The sequence below is a fragment of the Pan paniscus genome, chromosome 12, assembly GCF_029289425.2.
Source record: "Pan paniscus chromosome 12, NHGRI_mPanPan1-v2.0_pri, whole genome shotgun sequence".
NCBI classification, from domain to species: Eukaryota; Metazoa; Chordata; class Mammalia; order Primates; family Hominidae; genus Pan; species Pan paniscus.
The window spans coordinates 122,796,523-122,821,715 of record NC_073261.2 but is presented as its reverse complement, the minus strand read 5'-3'; the positions used below and the strand labels follow the sequence as shown (position 1 = coordinate 122,821,715).

Sequence of the window (25,193 nt, the reverse complement as noted above, 5' to 3'; positions counted from 1 at the left end):
ATTCTCCTGCCTCAGCCTCCCGAGTAGCTGGGACTACAGGCGCCCGCCACCACGCCCGGCTAATTTTTTGTATTTCTAGTACAGACGGGGTTTCACCGTGTTAGCCAGGGTGGTCTCCATCTCCTGACCTCGTGATCCGCCCGCCTCGGCCTCCCAAGGTGCTGGGATTACAGGCGTGAACCACTAGGCCCGGCATCCATCATTAATTTTTATTCCAAAGTATCTCCACCCCTTAAGTGCCACAGAGGCAATAGGATGACAGAATTTATTGTTTTCAAGAGCAATTGCTGACATTTCTATATTTATTGCTAGCTAAAATCCGACGACTGGAGTTACTTGGTTCCCATGACCGCGCTTAAGCCAGGAAACCCTGCTTCCGGCCACAACTATTTTCTTGTCAATTCCCAGCAGAGATGGACTCATATCAGACTCAACATTTTCCCAGGTAATCGTGACATGGACTTATAACCAGTTCCATGGCTTATTTTATGTTGACATGTTTATAAAATATAAAATGACTTGCTCTTTCCTTCTTGGTAATTGATCTCTCTAGCATTTCAGGATTGTAATTTCTCCTTTTTATGCTCTAGAAAATTCTTGTTTTAATCCACACATCAATAGGTGGTTATTGAAAAATTATCAAGTAAATTAGGATGTGGTGGAACTAAGTTGTACTAGGTTAGATAGATCCTAACTAGATTTCACAAGTATGTTATATTAGCAGCTGAAGTGGTATGTACAAATGACTCATTTTATTTTTTAATAGCTTTATTGTGATATAATTAACATGCAGTTCACCCATTTGAAGTGTACAATCAATGATGTATAGCATATGCATAGACACGTGCAACCATCACCATACCTTTAGAACATTTTTATCACCTCAAAAAGAAACCCCATATCCTTTAGCTCTCATCCCTCATCTTCCCTATCCCAAAGCAACCACTAATTTGCTTTTTGTCTTGATAGTTTTGACTATTTTGGACATTTCATATAAGTAGGAATTATATAATATTGGTCTTTTGTGTCTGACTTCTTCCACTTAGTATAATGTTTTCAAGATTCATCCATGTTGTAACATGTATTAACACTTTCTTTCTTTTTGTGTAAGGCTAATATAGGTTGAGCATCTCAAATCTGAAAGCCCCAAAATTTGAAATGTTCCCAAATCCAAAACTTTTTGAGTGCTGACATGATGCTCAAAGGAAATGCTCACTGGAATATTTCAGATTTTGGATTTGGGACACTCTACCAGTAAGTATAATGCAAATATTTAAAAAAACTGAAATCCAAACACTTCTGGTCTCAAGCATTTCAGATAAGGGATACTCAACCACTACCACATTTTGTTTACTCATTCATTAGTTGACAGACACTTGTTTCCATCTGCTGGCTATTTTGAACAATGCTGCTGTAAACATTTGCGTACAAGATTTTGTGTGGATATATGCTTTCTTTTGTTGAGTGTATGCCTAAGATTGGACTTTCTGGGTCATATGATAACTCTGTGTTTAACTGTTTGAAGAATTACTAGGCTTTTCCGAAAGTGCTGCACTATTTTACATTCTTACCAGCCACGTAAAGGAGTGCTGATTTCTCCCTGTCTTTCCCAGCACTCTCTGTCTTACTTTATGTTTGTAGTCATCCTAGTGGATGTGAGGTGGTGTCTCACTGTGGTTTTGATGTGCATTTCCCTGATGACTAATGAGGAGGAACATCTTTTTATATGTTTATTGGCCATTTGTATGTTTTATTTGGAAAAATTTCTCTTCAGATCTCTATTCACTTGTCTTAAACAAATTTCAACAGGTTTTTGGGGGAACAGGTGGTGTTTGGTTACATGGATAAGTTCTTTAGTGGTGATTTCTGAGATTTTGGTGCACCCATCACCAGAGCAGTGTACACTGTATCCAATGTGTAGCCTTTTATCCCTCACCCCCCACCCTTCCCCCATTGTATCATTCTTATGTCTTTGCATCCTAATAGCTTAGCTCCCACTTATAACTGAGAACATATGATGTTTGGTTTTCCATTCCTGAACTACTTCATTTAGAATAATGGTCTCCAACTCCATCCAGGTTGCTGTGAATGCCATTATTTCATTCCTTTTTATGGCTGCATAGTATTCCATGGTATATGTATATCTACCATATTTTCTTTTTAAAAATATTTTCAATTATGGGCACATAGTAGGTATATATATATATTTATGGGGTACATGAAATGTTTTAACACAGGCATGCAATGAATAATAATCACATCATGGAGAATGGGGTATCCATTCCCAATCCATTGTGTATATATACCACTTTTAAAATCTATTCCTCCATTAATGGGCACTTACTTTGATTTCATATTTTGGCTGTGACATTGTAAACAGTGTCACAGTAAACTTGGAAGTGCAGATATCTCTTCAATATATTGATTTACTTTCTTTTGGATATATACACAGTAGTGAGATTGCTGGATGAATCTATTGTTGTTCTATTTTTAGTTTTTTTGAGGAGTTTTCATAGTTTTCCATAGTGAGTGTACTAATTTACATTCTCACCAATAGTGTACATGGGCTTCACTTTCTCCACATCCTCGCTAGCATCCACTATTCCCCCTGTCTTTTTAAATAAAAGTGGTATTACTCTGCTCTCACGTTGCTATAAAGATACTACCTGAGACTGGGTAACTTACAAACAAAAGAGGTTTAATTAACTGACAGTTCTACATGACTGGGGAGGCCTCAGGAAACTTACAATCATGGCAGAAAGAGAAGGCGAAGCAAGGCATGTCTTACATGGCAGCAGGATCGAGAGAGAGAGAGAGAGAGACAGAGAGAGAGAGAGAGACAGAGACAGACAGACAGAGACAGAGAAAGGGGGAAGAGCCACTTTTAAACATCAGATCTCACGAGAACTCCCTATCAGAAGAACAGCATGGGGAAAACCACCCCATCATCCAATCACCTCTAAGCAGGTCCCTCCCTGGACATGTGGGGATTACAATTAGAGATGAGGTTTGAGTGGGGATACAGAACCAGACCATGTCAAAAGCCATTTCAACTGAGGTGGTATGACATTTCATTGTGGTTTTGAGTTGCATTTTTCTGATGATTAGAGATGTTGAGCATTTAAAAAATATACCTGTTGCCCATTTGTATGCCTTCTTTTGAGAAATATCTATTCAGAACTTTTGCCCATTTATAAATTATTTTTTTTGCTACTGAGTTGTTAGCTATTGAGTTGTCCTTATATATTCTTGTTATTAATCCCTTCTTAGATGGATAGTTTGCAAATATATTTTTTTCCAACTCTATGGGTTGTCACTTCAGTTTGTTATTTCCTTTGACAGCAGCCTTTTAGCTTAATGTAATCCCATTTGTCTGTTTTTCCTGTTGTTGCCTGTGCTTTTGAGGTCTTACACACAAATATTTGCCAAGACCAATGTCCTAGAGCATTTCCCCAAGGTTTTCTTCTAGAATGTTCATAGTTTTAGGTCTTAGATTTAAGTTTTTCATCCATTTTGATTTCATTTTGCATAAGGTGAGAGATAGGAGTCTAGTTTCATTCTTCGGCATGCAGTTATCTAGTTTCCCCAGCACCATTTACTGAAGAGACTGTTCCCCATTGCGTGTTCTTGGTGCCTTTATTGAGAATGAGTTGGCTGTAAATGTGTTGATTTATATCTGGGTTCTCTATTGTGTTGTCTGTTTTTATGCCATAACCATTCTGATTTGGTTATATAGCTTCATAGTACATTTTGAAGTCAGGTAGTGTGATGCCTTCAGCTTTGTTTTTTTGCTTTGGTTATTCAGGGTCTTTCATTTAAATTTTACTTTTTAAAAATATTTCTGAGAAGAATATCATTGGTATTTTAATAGGGATTGAATTGAATCTGTAAATTGCTTTGGATAGTACTGTCATTTTAACAATATTAATTCTTTCAATCTAGGAGCACGGAACATCTTTCCATTTTTTCTGTGTCCTCTTCAATATATTTCATCAGTGTTTTATAGTTTTCCTTGTATAGCTCTTTCACTTCGTAGGATAAATGGATTCCTCAGTATTTTATAGTTTTTGTAGCTATTGTATATGCGATTGCCTTCTTGTTTTATTTTGTAGATTATTCACTGTTGGTGTGTATAAATGCTACTGACTTTTGTATGTTGAATTTGTATCCTGAAAATCTACTGAATTAGTTTATCAGTTCTAATAGTTTTTGGGTGGAGTCTAGGTTTTTCTAAGTATAAGATCATATTGTCTATGAAGAAGGAGAACTTCACTTCTTTCTTTTCAATTTGGATGCCATTTATTTCTCTTGCATAATTGCTCCATCCAGGACTTCCAATATTATGTTAATAAAAGCAGTGAAAGTGGGCATCCTTGTCTTGTTCCAGATCTTAGAGAAAAGGCTTTCATTTTTTGTCCATTAAGTATGATGTTACCTGTGGGTTTGTCATATGTGTCTTTTGTTATTTTGAGGTAGTTTTTTTTCTATACCCAATTTATTGAGGATTTTTTTTTATCATGAAGTGATGTTAAATTTTATCAAATGCTTTCCAGCATTTATCGAAATGATCATATGGTTTTTGTTCTTGGTTCAGTTAGTGATGTATCATGTTTATTGATTCATGTATGTTGAGACATGCTTGCCTTCCTGGAATGAATTCCACTTGATCATGGTGAGTGATCTGTTTATTGTGTTGTTAAATTCAGTTTGCTGGTATTTTGTTGAGGATTTTTGCATCTATGTCCATCAGTGATATTAACCTGTAGTTTTCTTTTTTTGTTGTTGTCTTTGTCTGGTTTTGGTATCAGGGTAATACTGGCCTTGTAGAATGAGTTTGGAAGTACTCCTGCTTCAATTTTCTTGAAGAGTTTGAGTAAAATTGGTATTAGTTATTCCTTTTATGTTTGGTAGAATTCAGCAGGAAAGCCATTAGGTCCTGGAATTTTCTTTAATGGGAGACTTTTTAAATTTCAGCTTTTATCTCATAATTCATTATTGGTTTATTAAGGTTTTCTATTTCTTCATGGTTCAATCTTGGTAGATTGTATGTGTCCAGAAATGTATCCATTTCTTCTAGGTTTTCCAATTTGTTGGTATGTAGTTGTTCATAATAGTCTCTAATTGATCTTTGTAATTCTGTGGTCACATTTCCTTTTGGCTGAGTACAGTGGACTTTATTGATGGTATGTGACAGGATGTGGCTCCCTAGGCCCCTCTCTTTCCAGGGGGCCTGGCATGGAAACTGTGTCAGGGGGAGATTCTCAGTATGGTGGGAGAGTGAGTGTGGCAGGGACTCCCTAGCAGCTGAGAACCTCTCTAATCCTCTTGTGCTCTTGCTGGGGCTGGTGGTCCAGAGGCTCTTACTCTTTGGAGGCCATGTGGACCATGAGGCCTCCACTACCCTGTTGCCAAATTCATTGTCATACCAGGGAATAAGCTTGACAAAGTAGTCATTGAGGGAAATGCCAGCCCCAGCATCAAAGCTGGAAGAGTGAATGTCTGTTAAAGTCAGAGGAGACAACCTGGCACTCACTATAGCCCAGGATGCCCTTGAGGGGGCCCTCCAATGCCTGCTTCACCACCTTTTTGATGGTGTCATATTTGTCAGGTTCTCCAGATGGCAAGTCAGGTCCAAAATGACACAGAGGTGGGGATATGGAACACCATGCTAGTGAGCTTCCATTCAGCTTGGGGATGACCTTTCCAACAGCTTTGGCAGTGCAAGTAGATGCAGAGATGATGTTCTGTAGAGCCCTGTGGCCATCCTGCCAACGTTTCCAAGAAGGGGCACCCATGATCTTCGGAGTGGTAGTGATTGCATAGGCTGTAGTCATGGGTCCCTCCATAGTGCCAAAGTTGTCATGGATGACCTTGGCCAGAAGGGCTAAGCAGTAGGTGGTGTATGAGGCACTACTAAGGATCTTGAGGTTGTTTTCATACTTCTCATGATTCACACCCCACATAAACATAAGGGGCATCAGCAGAGGGGGCAGAGATGATGGCTCTTTTGGCTTACCCCTCTAAGTGAGCCCCAGCCTTCTCCATGGTAATGGAGATTCTAGTGGGCTCAACAACATAATCAGCACCACTGTCATTTCACTCGATTTTGGGGGGGATCTTGCTCCTGGAAGATAATGATGGGATTTCCATTGATGTCAGTCTTCTCATTCTGAGCCTTGATGATACTGTGGAACTTGTCATGGGTGGAAGCCTACTGGAACATGTAGGCCAGGTAGTTGAGGTCAATGAAGGCATCATTGATGATGACAATATCCACTTTGCCAGAGCTAAAAGCAGCCTTGGTGACCAGGTGCTTAATGTGGCCAAATTTGTTTACTCTGGCCTTCATTTTCACCTTGTTGTCTCAGGAACACAGCTGGCACTGCATAAAAATATGCAGGTGTCTGTCAAATGGAAAAGAGAAGAGAGCCAGTCTCATTTTTTATGTATCCTTCTCTATTTCTGATTTTTTGGGGTCTTTTCTCTTTGTAATTAGTCTAGCTAAAGGTCCATCACTTTTGTTTCTTTTTAAAAAAACAAGTTTTTTGTTTTGTTGATCCTCTGTATTATTTTAGTCGCCATTTATTTATCCTCTGATCTTTATTTTTTTCTTCTACTAGTAATTTTGGGATTGGTTTATACTTGCTTTTCTAGTTTATTGAGATGCATTGTTATATTAATTTGAAGTCTTTCTACTTCTTTGGTATAGGTATTTATTGCTATAAACTTCCCTCTTAGTACTGCCTTTGTTGTATCCCATATATTTTTGTATGTTGTATTTCCATTTTCATTTGTTTCAAGCATTTTTAAAATTTCCTTCTTAATTACTGACCCATTTGTTGTTCAGGAGCATGTTGTTTAATTTACATGTGTTTGTGTATTTTCCAATGTGTCTCTTATTATTGATTTCTAGTTTTATTCCATTGTGGTCAGAAAAGATACTTGATATGATTTCTACTTTTTTGAATTTGTTTAGACTTGCTTTATGGCCCAAGACATGGCCTATTCTAGAGAATGTTCCATGTGCTGATGAAAAGAATGCATATTCTGCAGCAGTTGGGTAAAATGTTCTGTAATGTCAGTTAGGGCCATTAGATCTAGTGTGTAGTTCAACTTCACTATTTCTTTGTTGATTTTCTGTCTGGACGATTTGTCCATTACTGAAAGTGAGGTGTTGAAGTCCCCTACTATTATTGTATTGCAGTCTATTTATCCCTTTAGATCTATTAATGTTTGCTTTATATAAGACTTGAAAGCTCTGGTGTTGGACACATAGATATTCATAATTGACCCATTTATCATTATACAGTGTCTTGTCTTTTTTTTTTTAACAGTCTTTGATTTGTAGTCTATTTTATCTGATATAAGTGTAGCTACTCCTGCTCTTTTTTGGCCTCTGGTTGCATGAGATATCTTTTTCCATCCTTTCACTGTCAGCCTATTTGTGTCTTTATAGGTCAAGTGGGTTTCTTGTAGGCAGCATATAGTTGGGCCTTGTTTCTTAGTCCATTAAGCAACAGTATACCTTTTATTTGGAACATTGAGTCCATTTACATTCAGTATTGTCATCAGTAAGTAAGAGCTTACTGTCATTTTGTTGCTTGTTTTCTGATCCCCTCCCCTTCCCTTCCCTCCCCCCTCCCCCTCCTCTTCCCCCCTCCCCCTCCCCTCCCCCTCCCCCCTCCCCTCCCCTCCCCCCCTCCCCTCCCCTCCCTTTCCTTTCCTTTTCTTTCTTTCCGCCTTAGTGGTTAACTAATTTTCTCTGATAGTATGTTTTAATTGACTTTTATTTTTAGCAAATCTATTATAGGTTTTTGCACTGTGGTTACCATGAGGCTTATAAAAACGTCTTATAGATATAACAAGTTATTTTAAAGAGATGTCAACTCATCTTAGATCACAAAGAAAAAAATAGAAATAAACAAAGAAAAACAAAAAAAAAACTCTACATTTTTAACTTTATCCCTCCTCCCACATTTTGACTTCATGTTGTCTCAATTTGCATGTTTTTATACTGCCTATCTTTTAACACCTGTTAAAGATATCAACAAAAAGATTATTATTTTTGATAGATTTGTCTTTTGGACTTCATACTAGAGTTATGAGTGAATTACACACTATAATTACAGTGTTGGAGTATTCTGAGTTCATTAATGCACTTAATTTTACTAGTGGGTTTTATAAATTCAAATGTTTTCTTTTTGCACATTAGTGTTTTTTTTTTTTCAAATGGAAGAACTTTAGCATTTCATTTAAGACTGGTGGTGGTGAATTCTCTCAGCTCTTGTTTATCCAGGAAAGATTTTTCTCTCTCTTTCATATTTGAAAGATAGCTTTTCTAGATACAATATTCTTGGATGGCAGTATTTTTTTCTTTCAGCACTTTAAAATGTCATCCCACTTCTTTTTGGCCTGTATGGTTATCATTGAGAAGTCTGTTGTCAGATGAATTGAAGCTTCTTTATGTTATTTGCTTCTTTTCTCTTGCTGCTTTTAGGATATTTTTATCCTTGACTTTTTTTTTTTTTTTTTTTTCTTGAGACAGGGTCTCACTTTGTCACCCAGGCTGGAGTCCAGTGGTGCAATCACAGGTCACTGCAGCTTCAACCTCCTTTGGCTCAGATGATCCTCCCACATCAGCATCCCAAGTAGCTGGGACCACTGGTGCACACCACCATGCCTGGCTAATTTTTGTATTTGGTGTTTTTTTTTTGTAGAAATGGGGTTTTACCATGTTGCCCAGGCTGGTCTCAAAATCCTGGGCTCAAGCAATCCACCCACCTTGACCTCCCAAAGTGCTGGAATTATAGGCATGAGCCATCATACCCAGCCTGTCCTTGACCTTTAGGATTTTTTATATGCCTTGGAGTAGTCTTATTTGGATACAATCCATTTCTTTGAGCTTTCTGTACCAGGATATTTATGTCTTTATCAAGTTTTGAAAAGTTTTCTATTATTTCTTTGAATAAGCTTTCTACCCCTTGCTCTTGCTCAACTCCCTCCTCAACACCAATAATTCTTAGATTTGATCTTTTGAGGTAATTTTTTTATATCTTGTAAGCAATCTTTATTCCTTTTCATTTTTTTCTCCTCTGTGTATTTTTAAATAGCCCATTTGAGCTCACTGATTCTTTCCTCTGCTTGCTTCATTCTAAAGAGCCTCTAATGAATTTTTTGGTTCAGCAAATACATTTTTCCATTCAAAGTTTTCTGTTTGATTTTAAAAAATTATTGAAATCTCTTTGTTAAATTTCTCTGATAAACTTCTAAGCTGCTTTTGTGTGTTATCTTTGAGGTCACTGAGTTTCCTTAAAACTGCTATTTTGAATTATTGATCACAGAGTTCATATATCACTGTCTTATTATGATCAGTCACTGGTTCCTTGCTTTGTCCATTTGGGGATGTCATAGTTTTTTGCTGTTGTTTCTTATGGGTATACATCTATGCCTGTGCATTGAAGCATTAGTTATTTATTCCAGTCTTTTCTTTCTGGGTTGTTTCAGTTTTTGTTGAATATATTTGCTTAGATGTAGGGAGTGTCCAATATTTTAGCTTCCCTGGGCCACATTGGAAGAGGAAGAATTGTCTTGGGCCACACATAAAATGCCCTAACACTAACGATAGCTGATGAGCCAAAAAAATTTTGCAAAACAATCTCATACTGTTTTAAGAAAGTTTATGGATTTGTGTTGGGCCACATTCAAAGCCACCATGGGCTTCATAAGACCCACTGCCCATGTGTTGGACACGCTTAGCTTAGAGAATCATTATAAATTTCCTGTTGATTTTATTTCCTGCTAGGTAGCTGCCTACTTTTCAGCACTAGATGGCACCTTAAGTCCAGGATTGCTTCATTTGTAGTAAGCAATCAAATTACTGCCCATCAGAATAGGGGAGGTCCCAGGGAGCATATTCTAGTGGCGTGGGAAGGTTAGCTAGGTGTTTGTCTCTAGCGGACCTGTGGAACAAGCCTCCTACAACATGGTGTTGCTGAACAGCAACTCTGATTTGGTGTTTCCTCTGGCTGAGTTACAGGGTTTGCAGGGCTGGGGATGTCTCACCCTCAGTGTGAAGCCTCCACCTTATGGATCATGAGAATGGGTCACTGTGGCCCCAATATCTCAAGGTAGGACCCTGTCCCATGAGTCAGGGCTGGGTCAAATAAAGGAGCCCCCGCCTCTCAACCACACTCACCCAGGGCTTAGCCTCAGTAACAGGCATATAGGGGCAGGATGAGAAGCCCTGATGTCCTGCCTCTCCTGGGAAGACAGCCCTGCAACCATGGGCTGCACTTGTTTGCAGTCTCCACTTTGCTGATCTGGGAGAGGGTGTGAAGGTGAGGTCTTGGTTCAAATACCGCAGACTCTCACTGTTCTTACTGAATTTTAGCAGATATTCTTGAATAGATGTTGCTGAATTTTCCGTATGCCCTTAGGACCATTTCCAGAGACCTGAAGTGTTTTCCCATCCCTCAACCCCCCTAAATTTTACCAGCTCCACTGAGGAACAGGACAGCAAAGCTCTCCTGCTGTCATGCCAGAAATGGTTCTCTGGAACCTTATTTTAGATGCAATGTTTCTCTGGTTATGATGCTTTAAAGTGAGACATGAAAATGGAAAGATCTAAACACGTTTACTAATATTAATTACTCACTGAAATAATCCATTCTAAAAACAGTGCAAGAAAATGAATGAGCAAAGCTTACAAGAGATTCAGACCTTTTCCCCACTTGTTAATTTAACATACACTATGGAATAACTACTTTGAGCTACAGACTGAGCATTGGCCATAAAATCATTTTCCTGACAATGTGTAGGGCAGAACCAACAGAGTGTATGCTTCATGAAGAAAGGGCTGTGAGTCCAGATTGTCATTTTTGTACACCTGACACTTAGCACAGCATGGGGAACACAGGAGAAGCTCCATAACTATTTGTTGTTAGATTTAATTGACAGAGTCCTTGTCCTTATGAAGTGAATAACCCAGTGGGAGACAGATAAGAAAAATAACTTTGGAAAGAGGCCGAGGTGGGCAGATCACCTGAGGTCAGGAGTTCAAGACCAGCCTGGCCAACATGGGGAAACCTTGTCTCTACTAAAAGTACAAAAATTAGCCAGGTGTGGTGGCGGGTGCCTGTAATCCCGGCTAGTTGGGAGGCTGAGGCAGCAGAATAGCCTGAACCCGGGAGGCGGAGGTTGCAGTGAGCTGAGATCGTGCCACTGCATTCCAGCCTGGGCAACCAGAGTGAGACTCTGTCTCAAAAAGAAAACAAAAGAAAAAAAACAAAAAACTGCAAAATAGTGATACATACAACAAAAGTATTTTGGTAGAGCCATAAACATTTCTATTTGACTATTTCTGATCCACCAAAATAGCAACTTTATATGTCCAACCCAATTTGCACAGGATTCACGAGTTGAGGGAGGGTCTAAAATAGTTTCTGAGTGGAAGCCCTGCTTTTCTGGGTTGAATATGAAGGGTCCCTAAGCACATAAAAGCTCTTTCCTAATTGGTCAGCATTGATGGCCTGAAGAGGAGAGATGGGCAATGCCTGCATGCAGATTTCATGTCCCAACTGTTAGTGGCATCTTTAATTGCTCCATGAGGATTCCACCTGGGATCCAGGTGTAAAGGGAAAGGAAGCTGGGGAAAACCAGACTGATGTCACAGGGACACACTGGGTGGGAATGGGTTGGTTTAAATGAGATGTACTCAGAGGATGAAGAGTCATTTCTGGGATTCCTTGGCAGCTGTGACTAAAAGCAAGTTTGGATATTAACTCTAAAGAAGAATCTTATTTTTTAAAATGTGAAATTGACTTCACTTTCAACAGACGAATATCTTCTATACCATTAAAGCCAATTATAATATTTAATGAACTAGAATGGCAGTGATATTACTCTCATAGCCCAGCTCCTGCTGAATGACTCCCTCTAGGATATTTTCTAGGGTTTTATGCCAATGAAGTTTTTGGTTTTATTTGTTGTAAATAGCAAGACTTCCATTGTTTTACCAAAAAATTTTCAGATCACTCATTTTCACTAAATTTGTAAAATAAAAACATATAGGGCATGTTTTAGTACAATATTTTGATTAAATTAATTTTCTATATTAAAAATGCTTGGTTTCCACCTTTTAGCAATTAATATTCGAAGAAACAAAACATTCGTTCTACTAGAATCAGATGCTGTGAGTTGATTTTGGTAGTTATTTGCTGCTCTGCAGACCTAATTTCAGGCTGCTGTGGTTCTCAGCAGCAATTTGATTTTGTGAATATTGTCTTTTGTATTCCGAATCGCATTGCTAAGCAGGGTGGTGTTGTAAAAATAAAAACATAAGGTTCTCTTGTCTGAGTCTGTGTGGGAGTCAGCGATGCTTATTTCTAGCACAAAACGATATTTGTATGGTGAATTTCCCAAATGCTGTTTGACCTTGGAGTTGTTCATTTAATGAAAAAAACTTCAATGCCTACTATGTGCCCAGACCTCTTCTAGGTAGAGACGATACAAGAGTGGTACAGAAGTGAACAACACAGGTAACTGGTCTGGCCTACAAGGATTTCGCATTCTGGGTATTGGAGACTGATTTTAGCAGGAACTTAAAAAGATAATTTCAGGCTGTGATTAGAGCTCTGGAGTAAATAACAAAGAGATATGATAAAATGTAACCTGGGGAGTCAGGCAGTGGCTGAATGGAGGAGGGAGGAGACAACTTCAGAGCATGAGAGGGAAGACTTTTCTGAGGCCATGCCTTTGAGGTGAGGAACATAAGTAATCTTTTGGAGAGCTGGGAAAGTTGTTCTGGTACAGGGTAATATCAAGTGCAAAGGCCCTGGGGCAGTGGGCTTGTTGTATTTGAGAAACAGCAGGTGGGTGTGGCCAAAGCCTACCAAGAGATGACACTGGAGAAGACAGGAGTGTCCTGTAGTGTATGATACACAAGCAGCCATTTTCACAAACAATAACTAAGGCACCTTTCCTTTTCAGATGGTGGAATTGCACGACTTAGAGTATTCGGTACTGGACAAAAAGACTGGACTGCAACTGACCCCAAAGAACCTGCAGACCTAGTGGCCATCGCTTTTGGGGGTGTCTGTGTAGGATTTAGTAATGCTAAGTTTGGGCACCCAAACAATATAATAGGTAAGATGATATTCTTGGAGCTGGCTTATTTAGGAAGTCTGGGTACCGGCATTAAATACCCTAATATGGTCAGAGTGATTTAAAAGGAAAGGCACATCTCAAAGCACAGGAGTGGATGAGATTAATCTTCCATGTGTAGGATTTGATGCCTTTATGACATGAAATAAGTCAACATTACCAATTTTTCTACCTAATTTTGGCCTAAGTAGCTGCTTTAAAAGGAAAAGTAAAATTTAACTAACCCTATGATTGTTTGTGAATTTACTGAAACATTAACTTTAATGAAAATAACTTATGTAGCAATGCTCAGATGCATAAGATCTGTAATTTAATTACTGCAATGTATTCATCCTCATAGTTAAAATCATGCAGTTTACCATTCAACAATGTTATTTTCTGTAGGAGTTGGCGGGGCAAAGTCTATGGCGGATGGTTGGGAAACTGCAAGAAGGCTGGACCGGCCACCAATATTAGAAGTAAGAAGTTAAAAATAACTATGGTTTAAAGTTTTTCTTAAAAGTATTTTTTGGAACTTTTTCTTTTAAATAAACTTTTGCACATTTTAGAAACCTCATATGCATTGTTCTAAATGCTAATTACTATGATTTATATTTTCCAAATTTCCCACTGTTTTCATAATATCAGGGCAGAGACTCAGAAGCCCAAACATACTGGTCATTGCCAGCTACGCCAATGCATTTTTGGAACATTCCTCTGTTTCTTCAATAAAGAAACAAAAGGAGCTGTGATTTAATAATACAAAAGTTATGAATAAATGTGTTGGGAGATCTGGGGAAGAACCACTAGTTTAGTAATGTTTGATATCCGTGTATCTCAGGATTACACCACTTATGTGAACTTGTGATGGACAGGGCGCTCTAGAGTCCATGCAGCTGTTTAATTTGGCCAGTAACTAATTTGAGATAGAGAAACCAAGATGAAGTGAAACAAAAAATACAATGCCTTTCAATTTGCAAATCCCACCAAAAACTTGGTCAGAAAAGTGCCCTCCCCTTCCTAAGTTAGATTTCACGTCACCTGATGCTTTGAGATATCAATGAACAGACTCTCCGTTCTCAAAACTAAGGTTTGAACGCACATCATGTATCAGTATAGGTTTGACCAACAAAATATGTACCTTAAAAGGTCAAAACAAACTAATTAGAGGAACTATGGACTGGATTAGACGAAGATTGCTGCACGTATAACATTTTGCAGGGATCTGTAATTGACATAGAAATTTAGAAAAACTTATCTGGGACCCAATGAACTCACAAATTGGCAAGAGACATTTAAGAAATGATAGCAAAGAGGCAATTTACATGAAAGTGATTTACACATCAGGCCACAGGAAACACTCTTCTATAGTAAGAAATAAAAGAAACACGTCAACCTTTTTCACCTGTTGGTTTTCGGGACTGGTTTCTTGAATGACTCCAAGTTCGTTTACCATTTTCTTCTCTTCTGAATTCCAGAATGATGAGAATGGCATTCTCTTGGTTCCGGGTTGTGAATGGGCAGTTTTCCGATTGGCACATCCTGGAGTAATAACTCGAATTGAAATTGACACAAAATATTTTGAAGGTAAATGCAAAGCCATAAAGAAGTACCCTATAATTGGTTTATTCTAAAGACTGAGTTCTATGGAAGTGGGACTGAGGACACTGGGCTTTCGGTGTGGATTCTCCGTTTAAGCTGTGTAATTTTGAGCATGCTACTTTAACCCTTAGAACGCTGTCTGTCTGTCTGTCTGTCTGTCTATCTATCTATCTATCTATCTATCATCTATTATTTATTTTTTTGAGATGGAGTCTTGCTGTGTCGCCCAGGCTGGAGTGCAGTGGAGCAATCTCAGCTCACTGCAACCTCCACCTCCAGGGTCCAAGTGATTCTCCTGCCTCAGCCTCCCGAGTAGCTGGGATTACAGGCATCCTAGACAATACCCAGCTAATTTTGTATTTTTAGTAGAGATGGGTTTTTGCCATGTTGGCCAGGCTGGTCTCGAACTCCTGACCTCAGGTGATTCACCCGCTGCAGCCTCCCAAAGTGCTGGGATTACAGGCCTGAGCCACTGCGCCCGACCCTTATTTATTTATTTTTGAGATGGAGTCTTGCTTTGTCGCCCAGGTTGGAGTGCAGTGGCATGATCTTGGCTCACTGCAACCTCTGCCTCCTGGGTTCAAGCGATTCTTCCTGCCTCGGCCTCCTGAGTAGCTGGGATTACAGGTGCCCGCCATCATGCCTGGCTAATTTTTGTATTGTTAGTAGAGACGGGGTTTCACCATGTTGACCAGGCTGGTCTTGAACTCCTGACCTCAGGTGATACGCCCGTCTTGGCCTCCCAAAGTGGTGGGATTACAGGCATGAGACACCATGCCCAGCCAACCCTTTGAACTTTAGTAACTCCTCTATAAAATTCACATTTGGGCTGGATGATCCCCAAAGTCACACAAGATTCCATGACACTGTCTGGCTCTTTACCATAGAGGCTCTGCATCCCCCTTGGAAAAAGAGCCTGTGAAAAGCACCGGGATGGGAGGCACCTTTTTACAGAGAAGGGTCCTAAGCAGATTGACCGGGGAAGGGGAGTGACCATTTCTTCCCCAGGCTTCACTTTTAAGGCAGTGGTTCACACATTTTTAAAACCGTACACCTCTATTTGTTTAAAAAATATTTGGACAAACAACCTTGATATTCTGTATTTACTTTCTTATGAAATACATATGTGTATTATTAAGACAATTCAAAAGAAGTTGCTACACTTTTACAATTGTTATGTGACATTTTATAAATACTGGATTGAGTATTCCACGTTAGCCATCTTTGAATAAATAGTGGCATTTTGTATTCATGTTTTGGGTGAGTGGTTTTTATTTTTATTTATTTATTTATTTAATTATACTTTAAGTTTTAGGGTACATGTGTACAACGTGCGGGTTTGTTACATATATATACATGTGCCATGTTGGTGTGCTGCACTGGGTGAGTGGTTTTTAAATGTCTTGGGAATTATTGTGACTTTACTCAATTACTAACCATTATATCAAATTCAAGGCCAGGCTCATCATTAACAGTAGTGCCTATAATTATTTCAAGAAGTCTTGGTAATTTTAACTTATTTTGGAAAGACGGCATTTTATCTGTTTTTTCTTTTAACTATTATTTTAGGTTCAAGGGTAAATGTGCAGGTTTGTTATATAGGTAAACTTGTGTCATGGGGTTTTGGTGTACAGATTATTTTATCACGTAGGTATCAAGTATGGTACCCAATAAGTATTTTTGCCTGATCTCTCTCCTCCCACCCTCCACCTTCAATTATGCCCCAGTGTCCATGTGTTCCCATTATTTAGCTGCCACTTATGTAAACATATAGTATTTGGTTTTCTGTTCCTGCGTTAGTTTGCCAAGAATAATGCTCTCCAGCTGCATCCATGTTGCTGCAAAGGACATTATCTCATTCCTTTTTGTGGCTGCATAGTATTCCATGTTGTATATGTATCATATTTTCTTTAGCCAGTCTACAATTGATGGACATTTAGGTTGATTCCAGGTCTTTGCTATTGTGAACAGTGCTGCAATGAACATACATGTGCATGTCTTTATGGTAGAATGATTTATATTCCTTTGGGCATATGCCAAAAAATGGGATTGCCGAGTCCAATGGTAATTCTGTTTTTAGTTCTTTGAGGAATCGCCACAACACTTTCCACAATGGCTGAACTAATTTACACGCCCACCAGCAGGGTATACATGTTCCCTTTTCTCCACAACCTTGTCAACAACTGTTATTTTTTGATTTTTTCATAACAGCCATTCTGACTGGGAGATTGTATCTCCCAGTGGTTTTGATGTGCATTTCTCTAATGATTAGTGATGTTGGCCATTTTTTCATATGCTTGTTGGCTGCATGTATGTCTTCTTTTGAAAAGCATTTGTTTATGTCCTTGGCCAACTTTTTAATGGGGTTGTTTTTTGCTTGTAAATTTGTTTAAATTCCTTATAGATTCTGGATATTAGACCTTTGAAAGAACCATAGGTTGCAAATAGTTTCTCCCATTCCATAGGTTGTCTGTTTACTCTGCTGATAGTTTATTTTGCTGTGCAGAAGCTCTTTAGTTTAATTAGATCCCATTTGTCATTTTTTTTGCTTTTGTTGCAATTGTTTTTGGCATTTTCATCATGAAATCTTTGCCAGTTCCTATGTCCAGAATGGTATTTCCTAAGTTATCTTCCAGGATGTTTATAGTTTTGGGTTTTACATTTAAGCCTTTAATCGATCTTGAGTTGATTTTTGTATATGGTGTAAGGAAGGGGTCCTGTTTCAATCTTCTGCATATGGCTAGCCCATTATCTCAGCACCATTTATTGAATTGGGAGTCATTTCCCCATTGCTTGTTTTTTTAAGACTGCATTTTAGATCTGGTTATGTGGCCATGGTTTTTACTTTTCAATGTGGCTGACTGAGGGTCAGGTGAAATGGCAGTTCTGGATTTTCTTGTTCATACATACTTGCATTTTTTATGGTATCTTTAATCCACAGTTCTCTGCATGAATGGTTTAAAATAACTTACTTATTTTTGTGAGGGATGCTTTAGCTAGATAACAAACAGTAAATCCACTTAAGCAGACACCCAAAACTGCAACAGGTCATGAATCTACCACTGTCAATCACTCAGGATACCTCTGGTACATACAATATGATGACTGTAATGGAAATGAGGGAGCATGGCAGTATCCACTTATAGCAATAATATAGTAGGTTATATCAAATACACAAAGCTTAATATATACATACATATGTATGTATATCAGACAAATAGAAATAGCAGCTCTAATGTTCTCTACTTGCATCCTTTGTGTCCGTATGCACCCCAGGGGCATGTTCGCCCACCCTGGAGACTACCGTTTTAAGAGATGGGCCACAAAGGGGGCATGTGAGCCACAGTCTCCTCTTTTCCAGGGTTCTTGATTAGCAGCTCCTCCTCTGTTGATCCTAAAGAGCTCCAGTAGACGTTCTCTCTTCTCAAAGAGAGTGGGACCTTTCCCTCAAGGTCCTCTAACCCCACTGAGCCCACGATTCCTACGATATTCCAAAGAGAGAAGAATCTCAGGGCCATATACTCTCACCTGAAGATGACTCAGAAATCCCCAAATACACGTGTGTGGCTGGTGCCCAGCGCTAGCTAACATAAAACTCAGTATTTCCTTTTGATTGTCATGTTAAAAAATATGTCATAGGAAAATATTTTCCAGCTTCATAATAATTTCAGATGAGCCACATAGCAGTCTGCAAGTAATTAAATCTGCAATTGAGGAAGCTTATCAAATACATTCAGATTTCAAAGTGAGAACGCTATACATGCAAATTGAAATGCGCCAGCCCCTTCACATATGGCGGACTGCTTCTGACTCCTCTGAAAAAGAAATGTCTATTTCATGAGACAATCTGAGCCTCACAAACCGGTTTGTTCCTTCCCTCACATACTTCATACCTTTGCTTTTGCTCAGGAAGAGCAGGGACTTGTTTTTTGCTGGGTTTTTGATCTTATTAAAAAAGCATGATATCCTATACGCCAAACTGAGTGTAAATGCGGGCAGAAAATCACGCTGTGTTTTGCTCCAACAGGCAATGCTCCTGACAGCTGTAAAGTGGATGGGTGCATCCTGACAACTCAGGAAGAAGAAGCCGTGATCAAGCAAAAGTGGATTCTCCCGGCCCACAAGTGGAAACCACTGCTTCCAGTGACCAAGGTTCGTGTGGCATGTTATTAGGATCCAGCACTCAGACTGTGCTATTTCCCTAAGATTCTCTTTTGAAGGATTAGGATACGCTCCAAAGTTTCTGCTCAGTTTAATGGTAAAATGAATGAGGTTTAAAACCCCTATCTGCAAACTTTAAGAAGAAAGGCTCTATTTCTCTCCACTTTTGTATTTCCAAATTTTGTTAGAACAAAATTGTTAAGTGTTCAGAATACATACGTGGAAACATGTCTCTGCATCATGTTTAACTTTCTAGAAGGGGCGACTAGCACATTTAAAGCTCTAATGGAGTGTCCACCTGCAGGATGGACGCTCTGAGATATTCCACAAGTGTCTTCTTTGATTTAGAAAGAGGGTCAGGCTAGAGGTGAGAGCTGCTCTCATGTAAAGATAGGAAATAATCTCCGGGAGAGACCAAGATGGTCTCTTCCTTCATTTTCTTATCAATTTGCTTATGTATAATCAACTATTAGAAAGAACTGATGGGCATTTAGGTTGCCCATCAATTGTTTATTGGGGCCTGCTTATTCATGTATTATTTGGGCATCCTATCCCTACTAGCAGATTTTCATGGAAAGCCCAATTGTCATCAATTAATAACTTATTTTAAAGCCCCTTCGGTTAAGTCTAAGCCAAAGGTTTGCCCGGGCCGTGGGCTCACTCGGCCACGCATGTCCTGTTAACAGGCTAGGACCTCTGCATCTGCTTGCTTTTCAGTTGTCTCCCAACCAAAGTCATCTGTTCGATAGCCTGACCCTAGAGCTCCAAGATGTCATCACTCACGCCAGGCTCACCATCGTCCCCGACGGGGGAGTGAGCCGCCTTCGGCTCTGGGGCTTCCCCAGCTCCATCTGCCTCCTGAGGCCCCGGGAGAAGCCCATGATGAAGTTCTCGGTGGGCTTCAAAGCAAACCCTTAACACACACAAAGCCCCGGTGTCGGACACACAGCAGTAATTTCCCAGTCATAGTCTTCTTTTCAAATGTTTTGAACACCTGGTGATTTAATAAAGTGGTCGTCTCACAAATTGATCTCTGTATTTAATGTTGCTATGAGGCATTTAGTAGCTTACATACTGGCTATGGCTGTGACTGGTGGTCTCTAAGGAACTACTGTTTTTGAACATTATAAGATATTAATACTCATAATATCAATATCTGTACCTTCGGTGTGGACTTCCAGTCGTAACATGTAGCCTACTGTCTAGAATCACTCAAGGGGACTGGCCTATCTTTACCCAGAGTAGGAACGATTCTTCCAAAGACCCCCTCTCCCTTTGAATCATTCTTAACCCCAATGAGGATGCGTTCTGAATGGCACACGCCTGACACCGCACACCAGCGGCTATAGCGCGGTTCCTCACCGCCTCCCAGTGGCTCTGCACAGCTCCTCCTCTGGTGGAAAAGCTCAAATTCCCCACTCTGGGCCAGGAGTCCTGGAAGACACTGGGGCTGAACCGGTCAAATTCAACCTAAGATCAAAGAAACAGAGGCTCAAAAAATGTGAAGCAGATCCCAGCACCCATCCAATGTTGATTGTCAAGATGGTCCTGGTCCCTCCCTAACCCTCCTCTCTACCGCTTCTACGGAGGAAGGCGGCGAGTGTAGGGGGAGGAGGCACGGTGGGCGTCCCGGGGCGCTCAGCACAATCATGCTAGCCTCCTCCTCCTCCTCTTTTCCTGAGCTCTGCCGCCACGCCCCTCACCTGCCCGGGCTCCCCGTTGCCCCCTCACCTGTCTCCGCCCTGTGCCGCGCCTCACCTGCTTGGGCTCCCCACTGCCCCCTCACCTGTCCCTGCCCTGTGCCGCCTCCTTACCTGCCCGGGTTCCCCGTTGCCCCGTCTCCTGCCCCGGCCCCGCGCCCCTCGCCCTGGCGGCCAGGCGGTCACAATCGCCCAGGGTCGCGTCAACACGCAGCCTCCGCCCGCCTGGCAGCCCCGTCCAGTCCCCGTCCCGTCCCCGTCCTGCGCCAGCGGCTGGAGCGGACCTCCCGTCGGCGGTGCCTGGGCCTGGGCGCGGCTCTGCAGGCGTCGCTGCCCGCGCTGCCGCAGCCTCTCGGCCCCGGCGAGCGAGGAGCGGGGCGCGGCTATGGGAACTCGCGGGCCCTCCACGCTGGTGGACACCACGCCCGCCAAGACCATCGTGGTGTACCGCAACGGGGACCCGTTCTACGTGGGCAAGAAGTTCGTGCTGTCGCGGAGCCGCGCGGCCACCTTCGAGGCGCTGCTGGAGCAGCTCACGGAGCAGGTGGACGTCCCGTTCGGCGTGCGCCGCCTCTTCACGCCCACGCGTGGGCACCGGGTGCTGGGGCTGGACGCGCTGCAGGCGGGCGGCAAGTACGTGGCGGCGGGCCGCGAGCGCTTCAAGGAGCTCGAGTAAGTGCGCCCGCGCCCCCCACGCGCCCTGCGCCCCTCCCCGCCCTCTTGGGTCTGAGCGTGGTCAGGGCCGTGCTCCCCAGGTGTCCTCCCCAGGCTTCCCTCCCGGCTCGGGCGCCCATCTTTCGGCGTGGATCCAGCGCCGCCGGCGTCGGGCCGCCCCAGGCCACGTGGTTTCCTGGGGGCGAAGCCGAGGCAGCCCCGCCCCCAGGGTCCCTTCCTATGGGGCAGGGCGGGCCCTGGACGGCAGTGATTCAGGACCGCCCCAGAGACGGCCAGGAGGGCGTGGGGGAGGGGCATGGGGCAGAAACGGGGGTGTGGAGGAGGGTGTGGGGGAGGGGTGTGGAGAGGGGCGTGGGGGAGGGGTGTGGAGAGGGGCGTGGGGGAGGGGTGTGGAGAGGGGCGTGGGAGGAGTGGGGGGCGTGGGGGAGGGGTGTGGAGAGGGGCGTGGGGGGAGTGGGGGGCGTGGGGGAGGGGTGTGGAGGAGGGCGTGGGGGAGGGGTGTGGAGAGGGGCGTGGGGGGAGTGGGGGGCGTGGGGGAGGGGTGTGGAGAGGGGCGTGGGGGGAGTGGGGGGCGTGGGGGAGGGGTGTGGAGAGGGGCTTGGGGGAGGGGTGTGGAAGAGGGCGTGGGGGAGGGGTGTGGAGGAGGGCTTGGGGGAGGGGTGTGGAGAGGGGCGTGGGGGAGGGGTGTGGAGAGGGGCGTGGGGGAGGGGTGTGGAGGGGGCGTGGGGGGAGTGGGGGGCGTGGGGGAGGGGTGTGGAGAGGGGCGTGGGGGGCGTGGGGAGGAGTGTAGGGGAGGGGGGAGGGGCGTGGGGGGCAGGGCCTGGGAATGGGGCGGGTTGGGCAGTTCTCATTTGAAATCGCTCAGGGTGACCCCTCTCACTCTGTGTCCGTCACTTGGTCCTGCGTGCATTTTCAAGCTTGCCTTTAATTAAACTATTGCCCTCCCACGGTTTGTGTCTGTAATCCCATTATTGCAGCCTGTGTCTGCTTTCTGTGATCTCAGCTGCTTTTCTCTCCTGATCCTCTGTTTCCTTGTAGGTTTACTTATTTTTTGACTGTGAACTACTCCTTTTGTATAGCTTTGTGTGGGGACATTCTTCAGGGCTGAGATAAAAGTGAGATTCCCCAGAGAGAATTTCCATTTTCTTCTTTCAAATGCTCTCCGTTCAAAAATGCTCTGAATTAAATCAGCAGCTTGAGTTTTGTTTGTTGTTTTTTGAAAAAGTAGTAGGATTTAGTATGAGGGCTGGTGTATGGTTCCAAATTCTTAGTGGCATTTGCAAAGATGTGAATTTACCATTCAGTTGTTTCTGAAGAAAAATCGTAAGTCACAGGCATCACAGTTGCTAAGAGGTAGAATCTGGATTAGCATATTTCAGATTGAAATTTATTACTATGATAATCCTGTTATGTATGAGAATTCATGGACAAAATTATATTCCTTTATAGCCATGTGATTTGTGATTATTTTTTCCAAGCTAGTCAGATGGTGTGAATATCTAGAACTGACATCCTACCCAGGATCCAGTGTTCAGTGCTGATTTACAATTAAAGAATATGTGTCTACAAAAACTGCCTTTAAAGTCCTTTTCGATACATATATAATGAAAAGTATTTAATTTTATCCCAAGACATTTCCTTGTAAAATTGGCCTGTGTTTTACATGTTAGCAAGTGAGGAAGGAAACGTATCAAGCACCTGCCACGAAGCCTGGAGTATGCCTGGGAGATGTTACTCTTTCCCCTTGCTGTGGGGCTGGATATTTTCTAACAGACCCTGTTGTACCTCCAGTTTTGTAGAGAGAGTCTCGAGTCTCATGGTTTATTTAAAATGTTTTGGACATGTAGCAAAAATATTGAGAAAAAATTGAGATGTTTTTCTTCCCAGTGCTCTTACTGTTTATTTTACTTTTTGGGAGGAAAGAAATGTCACCCACTGCAGAGGGAGGAGAGTTGGGGTCCGTGTGGCAGACAGCCTGGGTTATTTTGCATTATCTATTATCCATGCATCTTCACTGCTGTAAAATAGATGAGCCATGTCTGCATGTGAAGTTCAACATAGAGAGCACGTGGGGTTCCTTTTCTTCAGTTTTTTTTAGGTCAATGAGTCTGAAATTGGAATTCAGACTTTGGTGAACAAAGCTCTGAAAAATGTGGCTGGATTTTCACTGGTATTAGTAAAGTAAACTAGCTCTTGGAAATTTATATTCTGTAATTGCTAAGCCATTGAGCAGTTCAATTAATTTTCACTGGAAAATAATATTCTAATTGTGTCACCAGCAAATGAGCTTTGAAGTGAAGCCTGTTGATATATTAGTGATCCGGGAGCTCCCCTCATAATAGTGGTTTCAAGATGGTGCATTAAAAAGACAAACACCAACAAATCTATCCAATATCCAGTCATTACTCAGACATTTCCTGCATTTCCTGGAAGAAAATAATTTGAGACCCAAAGGACATAATTTTTTCTTTATAAAACAAAATATTATAAGATAATAATTACTTTTCAAAACAATTACGTGTCATATAAAGCCTAGAATTAATATTTCTTTTGTGGAGAAAGCCACATTTACAACAAAATCTAAATCAGGGTGTTGTGTATGTGTGCACGCATGTGTGTGTGCGTGTGTGTGTGTGTATGTGTTTAGGGGAAGGACCCCAAAGAATTTGAATGCTTAGGAATATTACCCTGTTTACTTTAGAGCTTGTTGCTGAGACATGAGTGTGAACATGCTATTTGAATCAAACTCTCCTCGTTCTTCCTCAACCCAGCCTTTTCCTCTCATCTCCCTGGCCACCCATTTGTACCTGGGAACTAGCCGCAGATGACAGGAGAAAGAGGAAAAGTGGGTGGAGAGGAAGTTGTGATAGATGACAGGAATGTTGGCCTCAGAGCCAGAGACTGGTGGAATTTAATCCTGGCTTTGTCTACCTGAGTAACGTTCAGCAAGGGAAATAACCTCTCCAAGACTTGGTTTCCTCATCCATAAAGCAGGCTGGCTTCACATCCACTCTGCGGTACGGTTGGGAGAATGGAATGAATGCAGTAGGGTAAGGTGCCTGGCACGGATTCTCATGGGTGGTTTCTTCCCTTGCTTTGTTCTCTGGAAGTAGCCAGGAGGGAGCTTGCACCTCATGGTCCCATCACTGCTTCACAGAGCCACTTCCCGCCCACCTCAGGGCAAGCCAAGCCCACCCAGCAGGCTTCTCTATGTGCCTGAGTTAAAGACCTCAGGTCATGGGCTGTCTGAGGAACTATTTGTCCTTTCTTTCTGTTTTTGTAAGTTCTTGGGAGTGCAACATTGAAATAATAAATAGTATTTTGTGTTTTTGTAGGATCTTTTTATGCTTTTTTTCTGTGTTAAATTTTATTTTTTGGTTCCATGTAATGAAAATCAGATGTCTCATTTGGGAGATTAATGTTCATAAACAAATATGGAATTTGGGAATTTAGAACAAATTTAAAATATTTATTTGGAAAACAGGAAGACTAGACTAAGCTAGTGAAGAGTGCATACAAGGGCCTCTAAGCAAGTGGAGAGGCTCAGGCTGAACTCAGCCAGCAGCCATGTTTTGTTCAGTTCATACAATTTTCAAAGATTTGAGTTGGCTGCAACATTTTATAATTGGGAGAATTCATGTAATAATATGAACTTTTGGTCTCCCTTGGAAAAAATAGAGGATTTGATTGTTCAGAGGACTTGGTTGTAGCTGCGTGCATCTCCACTATCTGGACCTGTGAGGCCCTGTCCGCCTCAGAAGGGAAAGGATGGTCCCACCAGCCACAGCCCCCACCAGTCCCTGAGACCACCCTTGGCGAGTGTCATCATTTACTTGACCAGTTTCTGTGGGGATCTGCATCCGTGACTCTTTGTTGAACACTTAGTTATTTCTTCCCCTTCTGTTTACCAGTCTA

At 41.8% G+C, this 25,193-nt stretch overlaps 2 protein-coding genes across 7 annotated transcripts in view; both read left to right on the top strand.

The window, feature by feature from the left end:
* Positions 1-19,931, top strand: part of ALLC (allantoicase) — a 46,405-nt gene extending 26,474 nt beyond the window's left edge. The window contains exons 7-12 of one of the 3 annotated variants that reach the window (XM_055108301.3): positions 313-445; positions 12,988-13,143; positions 13,546-13,619; positions 14,619-14,727; positions 18,770-18,894; positions 19,621-19,931. In XM_055108301.3, the coding sequence (XP_054964276.1) occupies positions 313-445; positions 12,988-13,143; positions 13,546-13,619; positions 14,619-14,727; positions 18,770-18,894; positions 19,621-19,821 (798 nt within the window). In that variant the 3' untranslated portion in view covers positions 19,822-19,931. The remainder of the gene's footprint in view (positions 1-312; positions 446-12,987; positions 13,144-13,545; positions 13,620-14,618; positions 14,728-18,769; positions 18,895-19,620) is intronic. The other 2 variants (XM_003807422.5, XM_034952535.3) reach the window with 2 other exon arrangements.
* Positions 19,932-20,822: 891 nt separating this feature from the next.
* The window catches only part of DCDC2C (doublecortin domain containing 2C), a 145,265-nt gene continuing 140,894 nt past the window's right edge, over positions 20,823-25,193 (top strand). For 2 of the 4 annotated variants that reach the window (XM_063594666.1, XM_055108299.1), the window contains exon 1: positions 20,823-21,275. In XM_063594666.1, the coding sequence (XP_063450736.1) occupies positions 20,989-21,275 (287 nt within the window). In that variant the 5' untranslated portion in view covers positions 20,823-20,988. The remainder of the gene's footprint in view (positions 21,276-25,193) is intronic. The other 2 variants (XM_055108298.2, XM_055108300.1) reach the window with 1 other exon arrangement.